The 15,795-nt window shown below is 41.1% G+C and overlaps 1 protein-coding gene across 2 annotated transcripts in view; it reads right to left on the minus strand.

The window, feature by feature from the left end:
* The window catches only part of TNIP1 (TNFAIP3 interacting protein 1), a 143,043-nt gene that overhangs the window by 14,316 nt on the left and 112,932 nt on the right, over positions 1 to 15,795 (minus strand). For both annotated transcript variants that reach the window (XM_082254127.1, XM_082254126.1), the window contains 5 exons: positions 14,145 to 14,234; positions 11,205 to 11,270; positions 8,619 to 8,750; positions 6,703 to 6,831; positions 6,095 to 6,223 (listed from right to left, as the gene is read on the minus strand). In XM_082254127.1, the coding sequence (XP_082110253.1) occupies positions 6,095 to 6,223; positions 6,703 to 6,831; positions 8,619 to 8,750; positions 11,205 to 11,270; positions 14,145 to 14,234 (546 nt within the window). The remainder of the gene's footprint in view (positions 1 to 6,094; positions 6,224 to 6,702; positions 6,832 to 8,618; positions 8,751 to 11,204; positions 11,271 to 14,144; positions 14,235 to 15,795) is intronic.

Raw genomic sequence — 15,795 nt, forward strand, 5'->3', positions numbered from 1 at the left:
TACATTTTTAGTTTTGCTTAGAATATAATAATTCAAAAGTACAATAACCCATAGCAGCCTGTTTACCTCGTTTTGGTGCAGTTGTTTAGGAAATATCTCCCAAACAGCTTACAACCTTCTCAAAATACAAGTGCATGAGTCAACTGAGCAAGTAAATACATAAATTACAAGTGGCGTTTTCAACACCCTATTTTGTGGGCATGGCACCATCAAAAAACTCACCCTGAGAAATGCCATGGACCCTTCACTGGAGTGGCTGCATTGAGGCTGCAGGAGATCAGCAGCACTCAGATGCAACAAAAGCTGGGCACAGAGGTCTTGAATCTCAGCTAGTTCAGCAGAAACCGCCAGAGATTTGAACCGCATATGGGCGAGCTGATTTGATCAACTTGGGTACAACCAGCCTGTTGACTTTTTCATGCTATTATTGCCAGGGGCATTAGCTGATAGCAATATTCAATGTGTGTTCTCTCGCCTGGGATGGCTCCCACACCGGGAGAGAACACAATAGCTCTGCTGGAGGCATTCCCCAATCAACACTGACAGGGTTGATGAGGGAAGCAAGCATGGGCATCCATAAGGGGGGGGGAGCAAGGGAAGGCAAGTGCCCCCCTGGAAATTTCCTGGCCTGCTCCAAGAGGGGAATCTATGGGGACCCTGCTCTAAAGAGGGATCTATGGGGGACCCTGGCCTGGCCTTCTCTTAAGGAGGATCTATGGGGACCTGGCCTGCTCTAAAGGGGCATCTATAGGGATCTTGGCCTGCTAAAAAGGGGATCATATTGGCTAAATATATATATTCTTTGCAGGGAGAGCCTGGAATACCTGGTGGTGCGGGAAAACCTAGTAGCACGGGGAATATAGGTGAAAAGGTAAGATTAAAGAGGGATCTATAGGGACCCTGGCCTGCTCTAAAGGGGGATCTATGGGAACACTGATCTAAAGGGGGTCTATGGGGTCTCTGGCCTGGCCTGCTCTAAAGGGGGATCTATGGGGGGGGGGAGGGGAGCATGGGTGACATTAAAATGATGCACCCCCTGAAAAAAGTTCTGCTGACACCCATGGAAGTGAGTGATTTTCTTCCCTGCAACCCATAGTTGCAGGAAAGAAAATTGCTCCTTCTATGGCTGGCTAAAGGATGAAAAAAAAAAAATATATTTAAATAAACGGCAGGTGTTTATGATACTTAGTGCTTTAGCAAACTCAGTTTGAGTTATGGTTTGCGTTTATTTTAAGTCAATATAGTACCTACCCTGTCATTTGCAAACAATGCACTTATTCATCTGATTACTTACATCCAAGCTATATCTCGGTTACATGTATATCAACATGTTTAAGGGACGGTGCAATTCCTTTAAAGCTACACAAATAAACAAATATAACATTGCCATTGTTAATTTAATTAGAGGTCGACATTCAGATGCAGGAAGGTTTTATACCAGCCATATGACCTGTCCAAGCATAATACAATGCGCGCATTAATGTATTGTGGATATTATTGATGACTCTCAATGTTATCTGCAGATATCAGATTCCACAATCCCGTTAGAGCTTTTGGATTATTTGCTTTCACAATGAACACACACATCTGTTGTAATACAAATGCTTTCAGTATCCCGTGGAGTGTGTGCCATGTATTATGAAATATAGAAGGGGCTGATGGAGCAGGTAGAAAGAAGGTGATGGGGTTTATCTTCTAGGCTGTAAATATTTGTACATTCCCGGTTGTTGAGGATGTAAAGTGCTGTAATTCAGGCATGCTTTGTTAACTAAGTTACTAAGTAGTTGGACTAGTTCATTTCCCATTAACTCTACAACTGGAAATGTCCTTTACAGCTAATCTTTTTGTAATACGTGGGTATAGGTCATGCCAGGTTAAGCTGGCTATACATGGATCGAAATTCAGTCAGTTCAGCAGGGACTGGCCAAATTTTGATCCATATATGGGCAGGCCGATTATACCCAAATCTATCCATCAATCAACTTGTTTGCAACCAGCATGTTGGATTTTTCAAATGCGATTACTTCTAGAGGCTTATTCTGCCAGCCGGGAAGGCTCGCAGCACCCCCTGCCATCAAAATACAATAACGCTGCGGGAGGCATTTCCCCATCAACACAGTAATCAAGCAATATTCTTTCATTCCACTCGTGATGGAAGAAAAGAAAATTGATTTATCTATGGCTTGCCTTAGTTCATTCACAAAAAACACACTTTGCCATCTTTGCCAAATGCCAAATCTTGCGCCTCTTGCATAATCCAATGTGGCATTTGGAAGAAAAGGTCTTAATATTAACTTCATTGTATTATTGATTACAGCGCTACATTAGATTGTGTCTTTAGATCTGCCTGGAGATCAGATTTAAGCAACAATCAGGTTATTACATGCTTCACTAGGAAGCTCAGACATGAAAGATGTACTTTTTCTACTCTTTGTCATTGGCTCCCAATAAATAGGCTGGATTACCAGTACCACACATTTATCTTACAAAAGGGCCACATAATTCAAGTGCCAGGAACAAATAGCGTGCTTGACTAAAGACTTGACAATCAAAGTACTTGGAGTAAACACATCAGTCAATATCAAACAGAACGCACAAGAAATTTCCTTGGCCTGACTGACCATTTCAGTCTGTATTAATAGACACTGGAAAATGACTGGACTTGAAGAACAGCAGATGTGACTTTTTAAAGCTGAACTCTTAAAAAACGTGCCAAAGAAAAACCCTTGCACGGGGCATCCCTGCACTGCAAAGGTTAAATGTTTGTTTAACCAAGGGTTGCACAGATAAGAAGAAATACCCTGCTCCTGGCTCTCGATGGCTCCCTGGATCTGTGCTAGCCTTCTCTATAAGGTTCTTCAGGCTGCTGTTGTAAGCTCACCTCCTCGTACAACGCATGGTTAATAGCCCCGCACTGCGTGTGATGACACTAAGGCCCCACCAACAGACTGGAGCTTTAGGGATTGGAGGAGAGTGTGGAGTCAGGTAAGTGCAGGGTTAATAGCCCCGCACTGCGCGTGATGACACCAAGGCCCAATCAACAGACTGGAGCTTTAGGGATTGGAGGAGAGTGTGGAGTCAGGTAAGTGCAGGGTTAATAGCCCCGCACTGCATGTGGTGACACCAAGGCCCTACCAACAGACTGGAGCTTTAGGGATTGGAGGAGAGTGTGGAGTCAGGTAAGTGCAGGGTTAATTGCCCCGCACTGCGCGTGATGACACCAAGGCCCCACAAACAGACTGGAGCTTTAGGGATTTAAGAAGAGTGCGGCAGGTAAATAATCCTGCCTGTTCAGCTCCACAGACTAAACAAGCATTTAACCCTTGCAGTGTGAGGAGGCCCCCATTGCAAGTGTTGTTTTTGTCACATTTCTGAAGTTCAGCTTTAAGGTTGCATTCACACCTCTGCGTTTTGATTCGCTATGATTCTGCCCGCGATTTCAAAGCACCTAGGTGTGAATGACAAATCACAGATTGCACATTTGAGATGCCATTCAAAATGTAATTGTCACCTAAAACCGAGGTGCAGTCCTTCCGCGATAAATCGTTCTGCAATCGCATCAAACCGCATCCGGTGAAGCTTGCTGCCCAAAAAAAAAGTTCAGGAGCGACTTTTGGGCAACATGTTTCACACATCAAATGAATGGCATCTTAAATGTGCATTCTGGAAATCGTCATTCACACCAGGGCGCTTTGAAATCGTGGTAGATCTGCCCGTGATTCAAAACACTGGGGTGTGCATGAAGCCTAAACCAGCACAAATTACTGTGTCACAAGAGCTCAGACAAACAAAACACAACAGTAAATTCTATTTTACGAAAAGAAAAGAATCTACAAAACACATTCCCACAACAATGAGTTACATTGTTTTCCCTAAGTGCTTTAAACCAAAAAACTGTTTGCATGCTAGAATTTTTTTTTTACTGCCAGTTTCGGCAAATAGTAAAGCTAAAAATCTCCCATTACTTGTTTAACCAAATAGTGTAAGAAGTGACTTCCATGCCAGCATTTTTAACAGTGTTGTTAAAATATGCGTGAACGGTTTTGAAAGTTTAACTGTGGCCAAGTTTATGACACACAAGTATTTTCAACAAGCAGTAAATGAGCTTTAAAAAAAAAAAGCCCTCACTGATCTCTGTAGCTGCAGGCATTGAAGTTCGATTCATCCTCAAACACTAAAGTTCCCTATGTGGTTCTGTCAGCAGCTCACCTCCCCCTAATTTGAACTCTAAGCACTGACTTAACACCTCGGTCCCCCCTGCTCCCCCCTCCTTGCATCACCTAAGCAGCTCTCTTTCCCCCTGCTCCCCCTCTCTTAATAGTGGCAGTTCAGCGCACCCTGCTCCCCCCTCCCAGCAGTTTAGCTTACCTTGCTGTAGGTACTAAACAGCCCAGTTCACCCTGCTTCCTCCTCCCAGCAGTGATTTAGCAACTCTGCTCCCATCTCCCCCAGCACTGACTAAGCAATTTAGCTCATCATACTCCCATCTCCCTGCAGGGACATAGCAGCTCAACCTGCTATAAACTCCCAGTAGTGACTTGAAAACCCTTACAGCCTTCTTATCGCTCATGTGAATGCAGAGAAGGAGTTCTAGTGGGGGGGGAGTAGAGTGAGCTGAGCTGTCGAGAGAACGTTTTTCATTACTTCACTAAATACGATGAATTGCTCCACAGTACAAATAGCTCAAGATGTTAGTGTAGGTTTGTTTTAAAGCTAAACATCCAAGAAGCAAGCACTTAACATACACATAAACAGTCTACAACGATATATACTGAATCATGCCCAAAAGAAAGTATCTCCTGCCGATAAGCTTCCTTGCCTTAGTCAGGGCTTTGTTTGAGCTACAACTAGGGCCAGGATTGGCCAAAATGGGCCAACAGGAGTTACTTTCCTTTTAGACAGATATGTGTCAATAAAGTCGAACACGCTTCTTTTTTTGTTTTCAAAGCTCATTTACTACTTCAGACTACAAACACAAGTACCCGCTCTACGCCTCTCACCTCCGTTCCACAACCAAAGGGTGCCAACTCTGGGGCAGTCTGTGACCCGCTGAAAGTTGTGGTACAAGAAAAAAAATTTGCGTTTTTTTTTGTAATGTTATTTTACTATATAAATCATTAAAAATGAAATATTTTTGTGTTTTCCATAGCTCTTGCTCTGTCTCTTAGTATCTTTTATGTGTTTAAATGAGTTTCTATTGTTTTAAAAGTGTGTTTAAAGACCTTAAAATGCTTCTACACGTACAGTGACAGTAAAATAAACATGCCTACAATGCATTTTAATAGGGTTTTTCTATTTCGCGGAATTTCACTTTTCGCGGCTGGGTCCGGAACGTAACCCCCGCAATGGAGGGGGGTTTACTGTATATCTAAAAATTGATCAGTTCAGATGTACTGACTGCCCATCTCATTTCTTGAGGCCCGAATACATCAGGATAGTAGAGATACCCCCCAAATGACCCCTTTTTGGAATGTAGACGGCACAATGTATTTAGTAAGAGGCATAGTGAGTTTTTTGAAGTTGTCATTTTTTGTCATTATGTATTTTTTAGAAAATGAAGAAATTAAAAAAAAAAAAAAAAAAAAAAAAAAAAAACACTGTATCAGATCAGGCCACTATGCAGCCCCACGGCGCGATCTGGGAGGACGTCATATGATGTCCACCTGGATCGACGAGAGGTTAAAAAAATTTAAATTATAAGTATTATAAAGTTATAAAAGAAAAAAACTCCAAAAGGCAAAATGAGAGGGGTGACAACAAGAGTGCCATGCAGATCAGGTTCATAAAACTGGTTGCTACAACCGGAACCAGCGATGCTGAATATTACATGGCTGTAGATGAGTGCTAATGAGCTTGGAAGTTTTATTGTAAATAATTCCACCCTGATTGTTTATAGGATATTGGGGGAAGGAGGAGTTTTTTTTTTTTTTTTTAATATGGTCACAATTCGGCTTTAAGTAACAAGAAGCGACAGAGTGACCTGAAAATAGTGATAATGGATGTTGAATTTCAAGAACTCAATGTTGACGGCCATGAATGCAGCTCATAACATAGTGTCAGCAGCAATACTGATCTAATCTGTTATTATAAGTACCTGTTGCTTGAGGAGGTCATTCTGGGTTAGGAGTTCCTGGCGTTGGAGAAACCAAGTGTCCTCTCCAGAGGCAATGATTGAGGGGGAAGGAGGACCCAAATCACGGAGTTTCAGCACTTCCTCAAGGGCCTAAAAAGAGCATAAACATTTTCAGAATATTCACCAGCTTTCATTGGGATAGGAGTTGTTCTGGTTTCTACAATGAACAGGGTAAAATGCAATAGAAACTGTACAAAATTCAATAACCCCCCCCCCCCCCCCAAGCAACTAGCTGAAAATAATCTTTTACTAATTGCAGTAAATTGATGCCAGAATTGACTGCTCAATGCCCTGTATTACTGACACATGGTTACGAATGATTTATAGGAAGATATTGTGCAAATAATAAAAAGTGAGTTTTTCTAGTTTTGGATTGATTGGGAGCAGAGTTAGCACAGCTGTCAAGTTTCTACTGCTGCAAAGAATGTGCTAATAATATTGTGCATGGGCTGACTTAACGCAGTGCATGTTAGACACATTAAATGCTGCACCGTAACAAAGGTAACAGTAACACATCACAGTCCATTGGACCAGTCTGAATGGGTCATTAGTGTCCATTATGTGTTTACTTTATTCAGTCGGCTGATCTCCCGTTCTTGGTAATCTCGCTGCTTGCTGGTGGAGCTCAGCTGGTCATGGAGAAACTTATTCTTTTGCTTCAGATCCCTTATGTCAGACTCCAGTTTCTGGATTTGTGACTGTGAACAGAGAAAACAGTTCCTTAAGATTTATTGCATAAAACAAAAAAAAAAATACTACCTTTCCCATAATGTGGACAGGACATCAGATCCCAACTTCCTTCTGGTTCAGAGAGTGATTTGAGCTTTGTGGTGTTGGAGTCCTTCATAATATGTAAGTGCTATATAAAGGACTAAAATAAAAAAACTTATTGTGGTTTTGGCTCAGGAATTTCCATGTAGTCAGTCCACACACCACGAACCTCCTCTGAATTAACTTCTGCTTAGATGGGATTAGTAGAATGGACAAAGGGGGTTGCTTGTAAAATCACTGGTCATATACAAGGCTATACACTCACAATGTAACAGATGCAGTCATTGGTTGTTATAATTTGGTAGTGTACACCAAACACAAAAGTCACTGAAAATGTACCTTTTAGGTACACAGTGAAGGGGTCTCACTTTTGCTGTTGACACAATTCCATAACAGACTTCTACATTACAGAAATAAATAGGAAAGCATCCCATTACTTTTCCATTGGGAATTAACGGTGTTCCCTCCTATGATGCTTTGAGACCAAAAATGGTACTTTTGACTAAAAACAGCACTCCTGACAGTTGGAGACCACAGATGGTCAATTTGACCAAAAACGGCAATCCCAACCCTTGAAGACCAAAAATAGTCATTTTGACCAAAAACTGCACTCCTGACCCTTAGAGTCCAAAAATGGTCACTTTGACCAAAATCGGCACTCCTGATTCTTGGAGACCATAAGTGGTCATTTTGACCAAAAATGGCTTTCCCGACCCTTGGAGACCAAAAATGGTAATTTTGACCAACAACATCACTTCGGAACGTTGGAGACAAAAATCTGTCATTTTGACCAAAAATTTCTTAGCTGTTATGGCTTAGAAGACAGTCAGTACCATAAGGATAACTGTTCACTCTGGCAAACACAAGCACTCTAGTTAACTTGGATGCATCTCAGATGCTTCTTGGAACATTTTTAGAACACCCATCAAAGTGCTAGTATTAAAGATACATTTCAATAAAAAATAAAAATGCTGCCATGAAAATGTACAAAAGAGGCACAATCTACCTTCCTAGAACTTGTGTTTTCTAATCAAGCATGTCTGCAATATACCAGGACATCTCATGATTTAAAATCGCCATGACGACAGTCATAGATGTGCTGGGTACACCCTATTCACCCTGTGCAGTGCAGATTTACCCAAAGGTCACTGCTCTACTGACACCGTCCATTGTCCTACTGACACCGTCCATTGTCCTACTGACACCGTCCATTGTCCTACTGACACCATCCACTGTCCTACTGACACCATCCATTGTCCTACTGACACCATCCATTGTCCTACTGACACCATCCATTGTCCTACTGACGTATCCACTGCTCTCCTGACACCGTCCATTGTCCTACTGACACATCCACTGCTCTACTGACACCTCCACTGTCCTACTGACACGTCCACTGCTCTACTGACACCTCCACTGCTCTACTGACACTGTGTGTGTGTGTGTGTGTGTGTGTATATTTAGGATGACAGTAATGCAATGTAGCTGCAATGGCACAGCTGCAGTGTTGCCTGCATAGCAGTTCACCCGCTGCCTGGAAGAAACACATCTATATACTACTTACAGCAATTGTTGCATAAGGATATTCATAAACCAATGAGCACAGGGCCCCGCTTGTGAAGGTGAAGATTCAACAGAAAATAGCGAAGAAAAATGTTAGGCACATGTATTAAAATAATTCATGATTAATTCAGAAATTATTTTAGGTTTTTACCTCTTTCTCCTCTAGTTTGTCCCTAGCAAGAAGGAGCTTGCGGTCAAAATCTCTCTGCTTGCGGTCTCTTTCTGCTTCCTGTTCACTCTCATTCTTTGTGGCTTGAGACAATTTCTGACGCAGGGATGTGATCTGTGGTGACCATTATAAGAACAATATAGTGAGAATAGCACACTAATCTGAAACAAGGTTTTTCAAGCACTTGTCCAAGTTTAAACAACAATATTCCAGCATATAGTGCATCCGGAAAGTATTCAACATTTTGTTATGTGTTATTGTGTGTTATTCCAAAATTAGTTAAAATCATTATTTTCCTCAAAATTCTACAAACAATACCCCATAATGTCAATGTGAAAGAAGCATGTTTGAAATCTTCGCAAAAAAAATCACAAAGTATTCACAGTCTTTGCTCAGTACTTTGTTGAAGTACCTTTGGCACCAATTACAGCCTCAAGTATGATGCTACAAGCTTGGCACATCTATTTTTGGGTAGTTTCTCCCATTCTCTTTTGCGGGACCTCTCAAGCTCCATCAAGTTGGATGGAGAGCGTCGGTGCACAGCCATTTTCAGATCTCTCCAGAGATATTCAATCGGGTTCATGTCTGGGCTCTGGCTGGGCCACTCAAGGACATTCACAGAGTTGTCCCATAGCCACTCCTTTGTTATCTTGGCTGTCTACTTAGGGTCATTGTCCTGTTAGAAGATGAACCTTCGCCCCAGTCTGAGGTCCTGAGCGCTCTGGAACATGTTTTCATCAGGGATGTCTGTCTCTGTATATTGCTGCATTTATCTTTCCCTCGATCCTGACTAGTCACCCAATTCCTGCCACTGAAAAATATCCCCATAGCATGATGCTGCCACTACCATGGCTTCACAGTAGGGATGGTATTGGCCACGTGATGAGTGGTGCCTAGTTTCCTCCAGACATGACACTTGCCATTCAGGCCAAAATGTTAAATCTTAAAGAATAACAAGAGAATATTTCCCCAGGGTTTTTTTTAGCAGCAATTCATTCCAAAGGACAAGTATTTATAAAAAGTACAAAGGATTCTTTTATTTTACAATTCTGTTATGAAATATGTTTTCCAAGAATAAAAGTATGAGCTTTGGTTTACAAAAATATTGATAAAATGATACCCAACAGCGAAAAAAAAAAAAAAAACTTATTTCTCACGGTCTGAGAGTCCTTCAGGTGCCTTTTCGAAAACTCCAGGCGGGCTGTCATGTGTTTTTTTTACCAAGGAGTGACTTCTGTTTGGCCACTCATGTACTTATGTACATTTGATTTTTTGTTTTTTTTTATTTTTGATAAATTTGCAAAGATTTCAAACTTTTCACATTGTCATTATGGGGTATTGTTTGTATAATTTTGAGGAAAATAATGCATTTAATCCATTTTGGAATAAGGCTGTAAGCATAACAAAATGTGGAAAAAGCAAAGCACTGTGAATACTTTCCGGATGCACTGTATATAAGGAAAAAAAAAATTATTATCAACAATTGTTAGATACCCTTAGTTTGCAATTCTTGGTTTCTCAGACTCCTGTAAGCTGTACATCAGCACAATAAGGCTTTATGGAACAGGTTGTTCATTTTGTTATTTTGTAAATTTTTCAATACATTTTTAATGCAGCAATCCCTCTTGGAAGGCATTTCTATATATGGCCTTTGGGGTGCCCTGATTGCACTGCACCTCTCAACACTCAGATGTGCGATTCACCTGATTTTCTTAATATATATTTATTTATTTAGTCCTTTCTTGCCATAGCCATATGAATCATAGTTTCTAATTGGCCTCCAAGCTTTACACCAGCCATTCTCAGACAGGGTTTTTGTAACCGAGGTTACTGAGGATTCCTTGAGCAGTTGCTGATTGATCCCCCCAAAAGTTCTTGGGTTGCACACCACCTGGAAGAGCCAGAAACAAAGCCGAATGGCTTCCCCTCTGGCCAATTGGAGCGTGTGCGTGCCTCCGGCAGGGCGTGCATGCCCCCACCAACTATTACACGAAGTGACGTACAGGTACGTTGTTTTGCATAATAATGCCGACCTACCGTAGCAAAACTACGACAGCTGGTTGGCAAGTGGTTAAGGTACACCTAGGCAGCTCATTCAGATAGTTAGGGATGTGATAGCATTGCACTAAAATGTACTGTTTGGACTTCGCAACAAATGTTTAGTAACGCATTTAAACTGTTTCTAAGCCTGGTCGGAAGTCATTCTCCAAATTAAGCTGACACATTTCGAGGGGTGTCCCCTCTTTAGAGCCCCTCGAAACGCGTCAGTTTAATTTGGAGAAATCTATTCCAGGACTATCGCTGACCAGCAGGCTGTGCTGAGTGAAAATTTGGGTGGACTTACACTTATACTTGCTTGATTTATCGTCCTATTTTGCAAGTATGATGTGCATATACTTTGAATAAACCAATTTTTGCAAAGGTAATGCGCTAGGCTGGTGCGCCCGCTGTATTTTTTCTTATTAGAACATAAATGTATTATTCTTGGTTACAATTACCTCCCTACAGATTATTTAACCTAGAGGTTACATAGGAAATAACATAACATAATTATATTGCTAAAAGTACCTTCTCTTCATATTGCATCTTCATAGAACGGAACTGCTGATCCCACTGCTTATTTACTTCCAAGAGCTGTAAGAAACAAATATTCATCAAGTAAGTCTTCATCAAGCAGTTTTAAATTTCATTTAGCTAATGAAGGATAAAATATAGATGGTCACTCATTAGATTTAGGTTATGAAGATCATACATCAGATGTGATAAGGCTGTGATCTCCGGTTTCCAAGGAAAAAAGAAAATCACACAGAGTTTGAGGCTTCCCTGCAACAGTCATACAAATGTGGTGCAAGTGATCACAACCATTAAATACAGGTTGGAATTTGTTGGCCAAACCACAATAGTTCTTCATTGCTTTAATGTTCATAGTGTGTCCAAAGTGTAAATCTATTAGTAATGTGTTAGAAGGAAAATAGTGTCAACACAGGATGACACTGTGGACACTTAAATTAATACGTGCCACGTCCTAGTCAAAGTGTTTGTAGAGGGGATACGAGCAATGGACTTTATTGGCACTGACAACCAGACAGTTACGTCGTAAAAATAAAAATATTTTATTGAAAAATCATTAAAAAACATATATATATATAGGTGTATCACCACAGGTGCAAAACATGAAAAACAAATCAAAAGACAATCACATTCAATTCAAAAAGACATACATTTTAAAAAGCATATATAACCTTAATAACCACGGCCTCTAAGACCATCTACATGGACCAAATATACCGTGATGGATCTATACCAACAACCCTGAGGCTATTTCTGATATAGTGGTATAAAGCTGGAGTATTTCGAGGTCACGGCCGTTCCAGCCGGCGCTCCCCCCCGGATACATTGAATCTATTGGATACCTTTTACAGGAACTGGTGCCTTATTTATCAATAAGTCTCCTCACTATACAGCAGAACTTTTGCATACAAGTTACCTGGCTATCCGGGGTGGCTGCATCTTATTATATATTTTGAGGGAATGCTGAATTACTTCTTTCGGAACTTGTTGGTGATTGCTTTTATGCACAACAATATTCAGCTATATATCTCGTGACCTTACCCATACGGTCTAGCCTGAATGGACCAAGGATCGTGTTCCTAAATATCCCCCCGCCTCCCTTATACACACCCCTTTCCTTTGTGTTTCGGGTGTGCTTTTGTTGGCATTTGTCGCACGGCTGCTCCTTTTCTGTCTGCTTCGCGGACACAGGCATTGGCACCTTTTTAATAGAAAACAGTGCCTTTGTGCACTATGCTACCAACATTTCTATATTGAATTGTTCAGCTAATATTTAAAACTCCTGAAGAAGCGCTAACTGCGCGAAACATGTAGAGTTGTTTCTGACCGAATGCAATGTACAATTACCAAGCCTCCCTACCTCTACCGTCGATGGACTTACTCACCAGCTTTATACCACTATATCAGAAATAGCCTCAGGGTTGTTGGTATAGATCCATCACGGTATATTTGGTCCATGTAGATGGTCTTAGAGGCCGTGGTTATTAAGGTTATATATATGCCTTTTTAAAATGTATGTCTTTTTGAATTGAATGTGATTGTCTTTTGATTTGTTTTTCATGTTTTGCACCTGTGGTGATACACCTATATATATATATGTTTTTTAATGATTTTTCAATAAAATATTTTTATTTTTACGACGTAACTGTCTGGTTGTCAGTGCCAATAAAGTCCATTGCTCGTATCCCCTCTACAAACACTATTAGTAATGTGGATTCATGGGTATAAGACTGCAGGGCAGAGGGCGAGCAGTTATTTAAAGCAATGTTTCTCAACTCCGGTCCTCAGGACACACTAACAGGCCAGGTTTACAAGAAAACTGAAATACATCATGGGTGATATCATTTGCTGCTCAGTGATTGCAGTATTCTAAGTCTGCATCTCCCCAAGGTAATACTTAAAATCTGGCCTGTTAGTGTGCCCTGAGGACTGGAGTTGAGAAACACTGATTTAATTGTATGAAAGTACAGTTATCCTTTAGGAGAGTCACACAGCCACCAGGGCAGTATAAAGTGGGAATAGAGCCATGCCACGTGAGCAAATTGTAGGAGGGATTTGTTATGATTTCATATCTAATAAAAAACATCCACGCTGCGACACGGAGGACATCCTCTGGTGATGATGAAATGCGTTGGGCGAGGTTTCCGGTGATGCCATTTTCCCCATGTGAGTGCATTGGTTTTATATCTTTTATCTTAACAAACAATATTTCACTATAGAAGGTTTTTCTCTATCCTTCTCTGTGCCTATTATGTATGCTTGTGCTTGACACATGAGTTCTTGGAGCCACTTGAGTAAACGTGCTGGAGGATTTTGGGATCGTTGGAACCATCCATCCCTGGGATATACCAGAAAGTTATAATTTCTTGTTATTGCAAGGAGACAAATTTAAATGTGGGAGAAGTCGGGGATCACCTTGAAGTGAGCACTTACATATGGACATAAGAGTATTATGGACACGGAGTATATACGTATAATGCTTGCATCATATGTTTTAACACTGTGTTGTTTAGCACAAATTGTGTATACACTGGATGGATAGCACTGTACCTTTTATAGTTTTTTTTTTGTATATACATATCTTTTTTGCCGATTGTTTTCAGCAATTTGTTGATGGAAACAGCGATGCTCTTCGATTGATGCTACAAATCATTAATGTGTTAAGGTCAACAACACCTGCACTGGACAACGTTAACAGCTACTGCAGTTGACAAATTTTTACGTAGCTCCAAAAGCTGCAGAAAAGCAACTGTTCACTGAGCATCTGGGATACAAACAACTGCAATGGCTGCAACACAGTCTTCTCACCGACCGCAATTCAATTTTTCCCTAGCAGCAGGAATGCTAAGGAGGTCGCTGGTGAGACAAGACACCAATTCTAGTACAATAACCCGAGTATGAAGCAGAAACCAATAAATCTATTCTCTGTATTCTCACCTCTGCCCTCTGATGTTCCAGAATTTTCACCTTCTTTACCAACGCTCCATTTTGGTCTTTATTTGTAGGCTTTTCAACGGATTTGGCTGCCTAAAAGAACAAGTGAAAGGTTTAGGACGTGCAGACTTTTGTCACAAAATATGTCAAGGAAATGACTTTATACAGCTTTTTTTTTATTTATTTTCTAATTTTATTTAGCTTTACTTTATACAGCTTTGAATCAATTATAGTTACTATAGAGCAGTTTACGCATTTGCAGGCATGTAAAGGTGGCCCCTAACATTTTATAGAGCTAACTTGCAATACGATTACTGAAATTACTTACAGAAAAAGGAACGCACATGGACAGTAATGTAATAGGGGATACAGTAAACCCCCCTCCATTGCGGGGGTTACGTTCTGGACCCAGACGCGAAAAGTGAAATTCCGCGAAATAGAAAAACCCTATTAAAATGCATTGTAGGCATGTTTATTTTACTTTAGAAAAATGCAAGAAATGTTGGACCGGGCGCTACCACTTTAAATAGTATTGTGCAAATATGTGCTGTAAAAGTGCATGTGTTGCAATCAACAAAGTGAAAAGTGCTACGTGCCGTTTAAAACCAACAATAGGTATTGGCCTGGGCTGTGCTTATTGTGCCATATTTAAAATGTCATATACCGTACATTTATAAAAAGTGCCAAGTGCTGATAAAACCAAGTGCCACGTGTTGTGATCCGTGCTAAAACAATATATGGCGCCGGCGGATGTTCCACCAAGAAAAGCACCGCTGCTTACCGCACTCTTAAGCCTTTGACTCGACACTTCTTGGTCACTTCCCTGGATTTTCAGCCTTAAAAAGCAGGAGGTTCCTTCTAAAAATTGTTAGATTGACCCAGATTTCTGCTGCATGATGACATAACTCAGGAACGCTGAGCAACCTCGGATGCACATAACCCCAGCTGTCATTGTCCAGCTCGTTGGTTCTTGCAGCTCCCAATTCAGGCCAGATTCTGTTCTTCCATTGGTCCACACAGATAATGATCATCAGACTAAACGCTGCCAGAAATACAATTCTGAGTGATGTCAAAGCAAAGAACCAGAAGGCAGCGTTGAGACTGAGGTGAAGCAGCGCGCTGTGCCGAGGTCTTTCCCAAACCAGTAGGGCCTGCAAATATGTCACGAGTGGTTCATAGCTTCGCAGAGTCCCTAGTCTGATGATCATTATCTGTGTGGACCAATGGAAGAACAGAATCTGGCCTGAATTGGGAGCTGCAAGAACCAACTAGCTGGACAATGACAGCTGGGGTTATGTGCATCCGAGGTTGCTCAGCGTTCCTGAGTTATGTCATCATGCAGCAGAAATCTGGGTCAATCTAACAATTTTTAGAAGGAACCTCCTGCTTTTTAAGGCTGAAAATCCAGGGAAGTGACCAAGAAGTGTCGAGTCAAAGGCTTAAGAGTGCGGTAAGCAGCGGTGCTTTTCTTGGTGGAACATCCGCCGGCGCCATATATTGTTTTAGCACGGATCACAACACGTGGCACTTGGTTTTATCAGCACTTGGCACTTTTTATAAATGTACGGTATATGACATTTTAAATATGGCACAATAAGCACAGCCCAGGCCAATACCTATTGTTGGTTTTAAACGGCACGTAGCACTTTTCACT

The sequence above is a fragment of the Pelophylax lessonae genome, assembly GCF_965119305.1.
Source record: "Pelophylax lessonae genome assembly, chromosome: 4".
Taxonomy (NCBI): domain Eukaryota; kingdom Metazoa; phylum Chordata; class Amphibia; order Anura; family Ranidae; genus Pelophylax; species Pelophylax lessonae.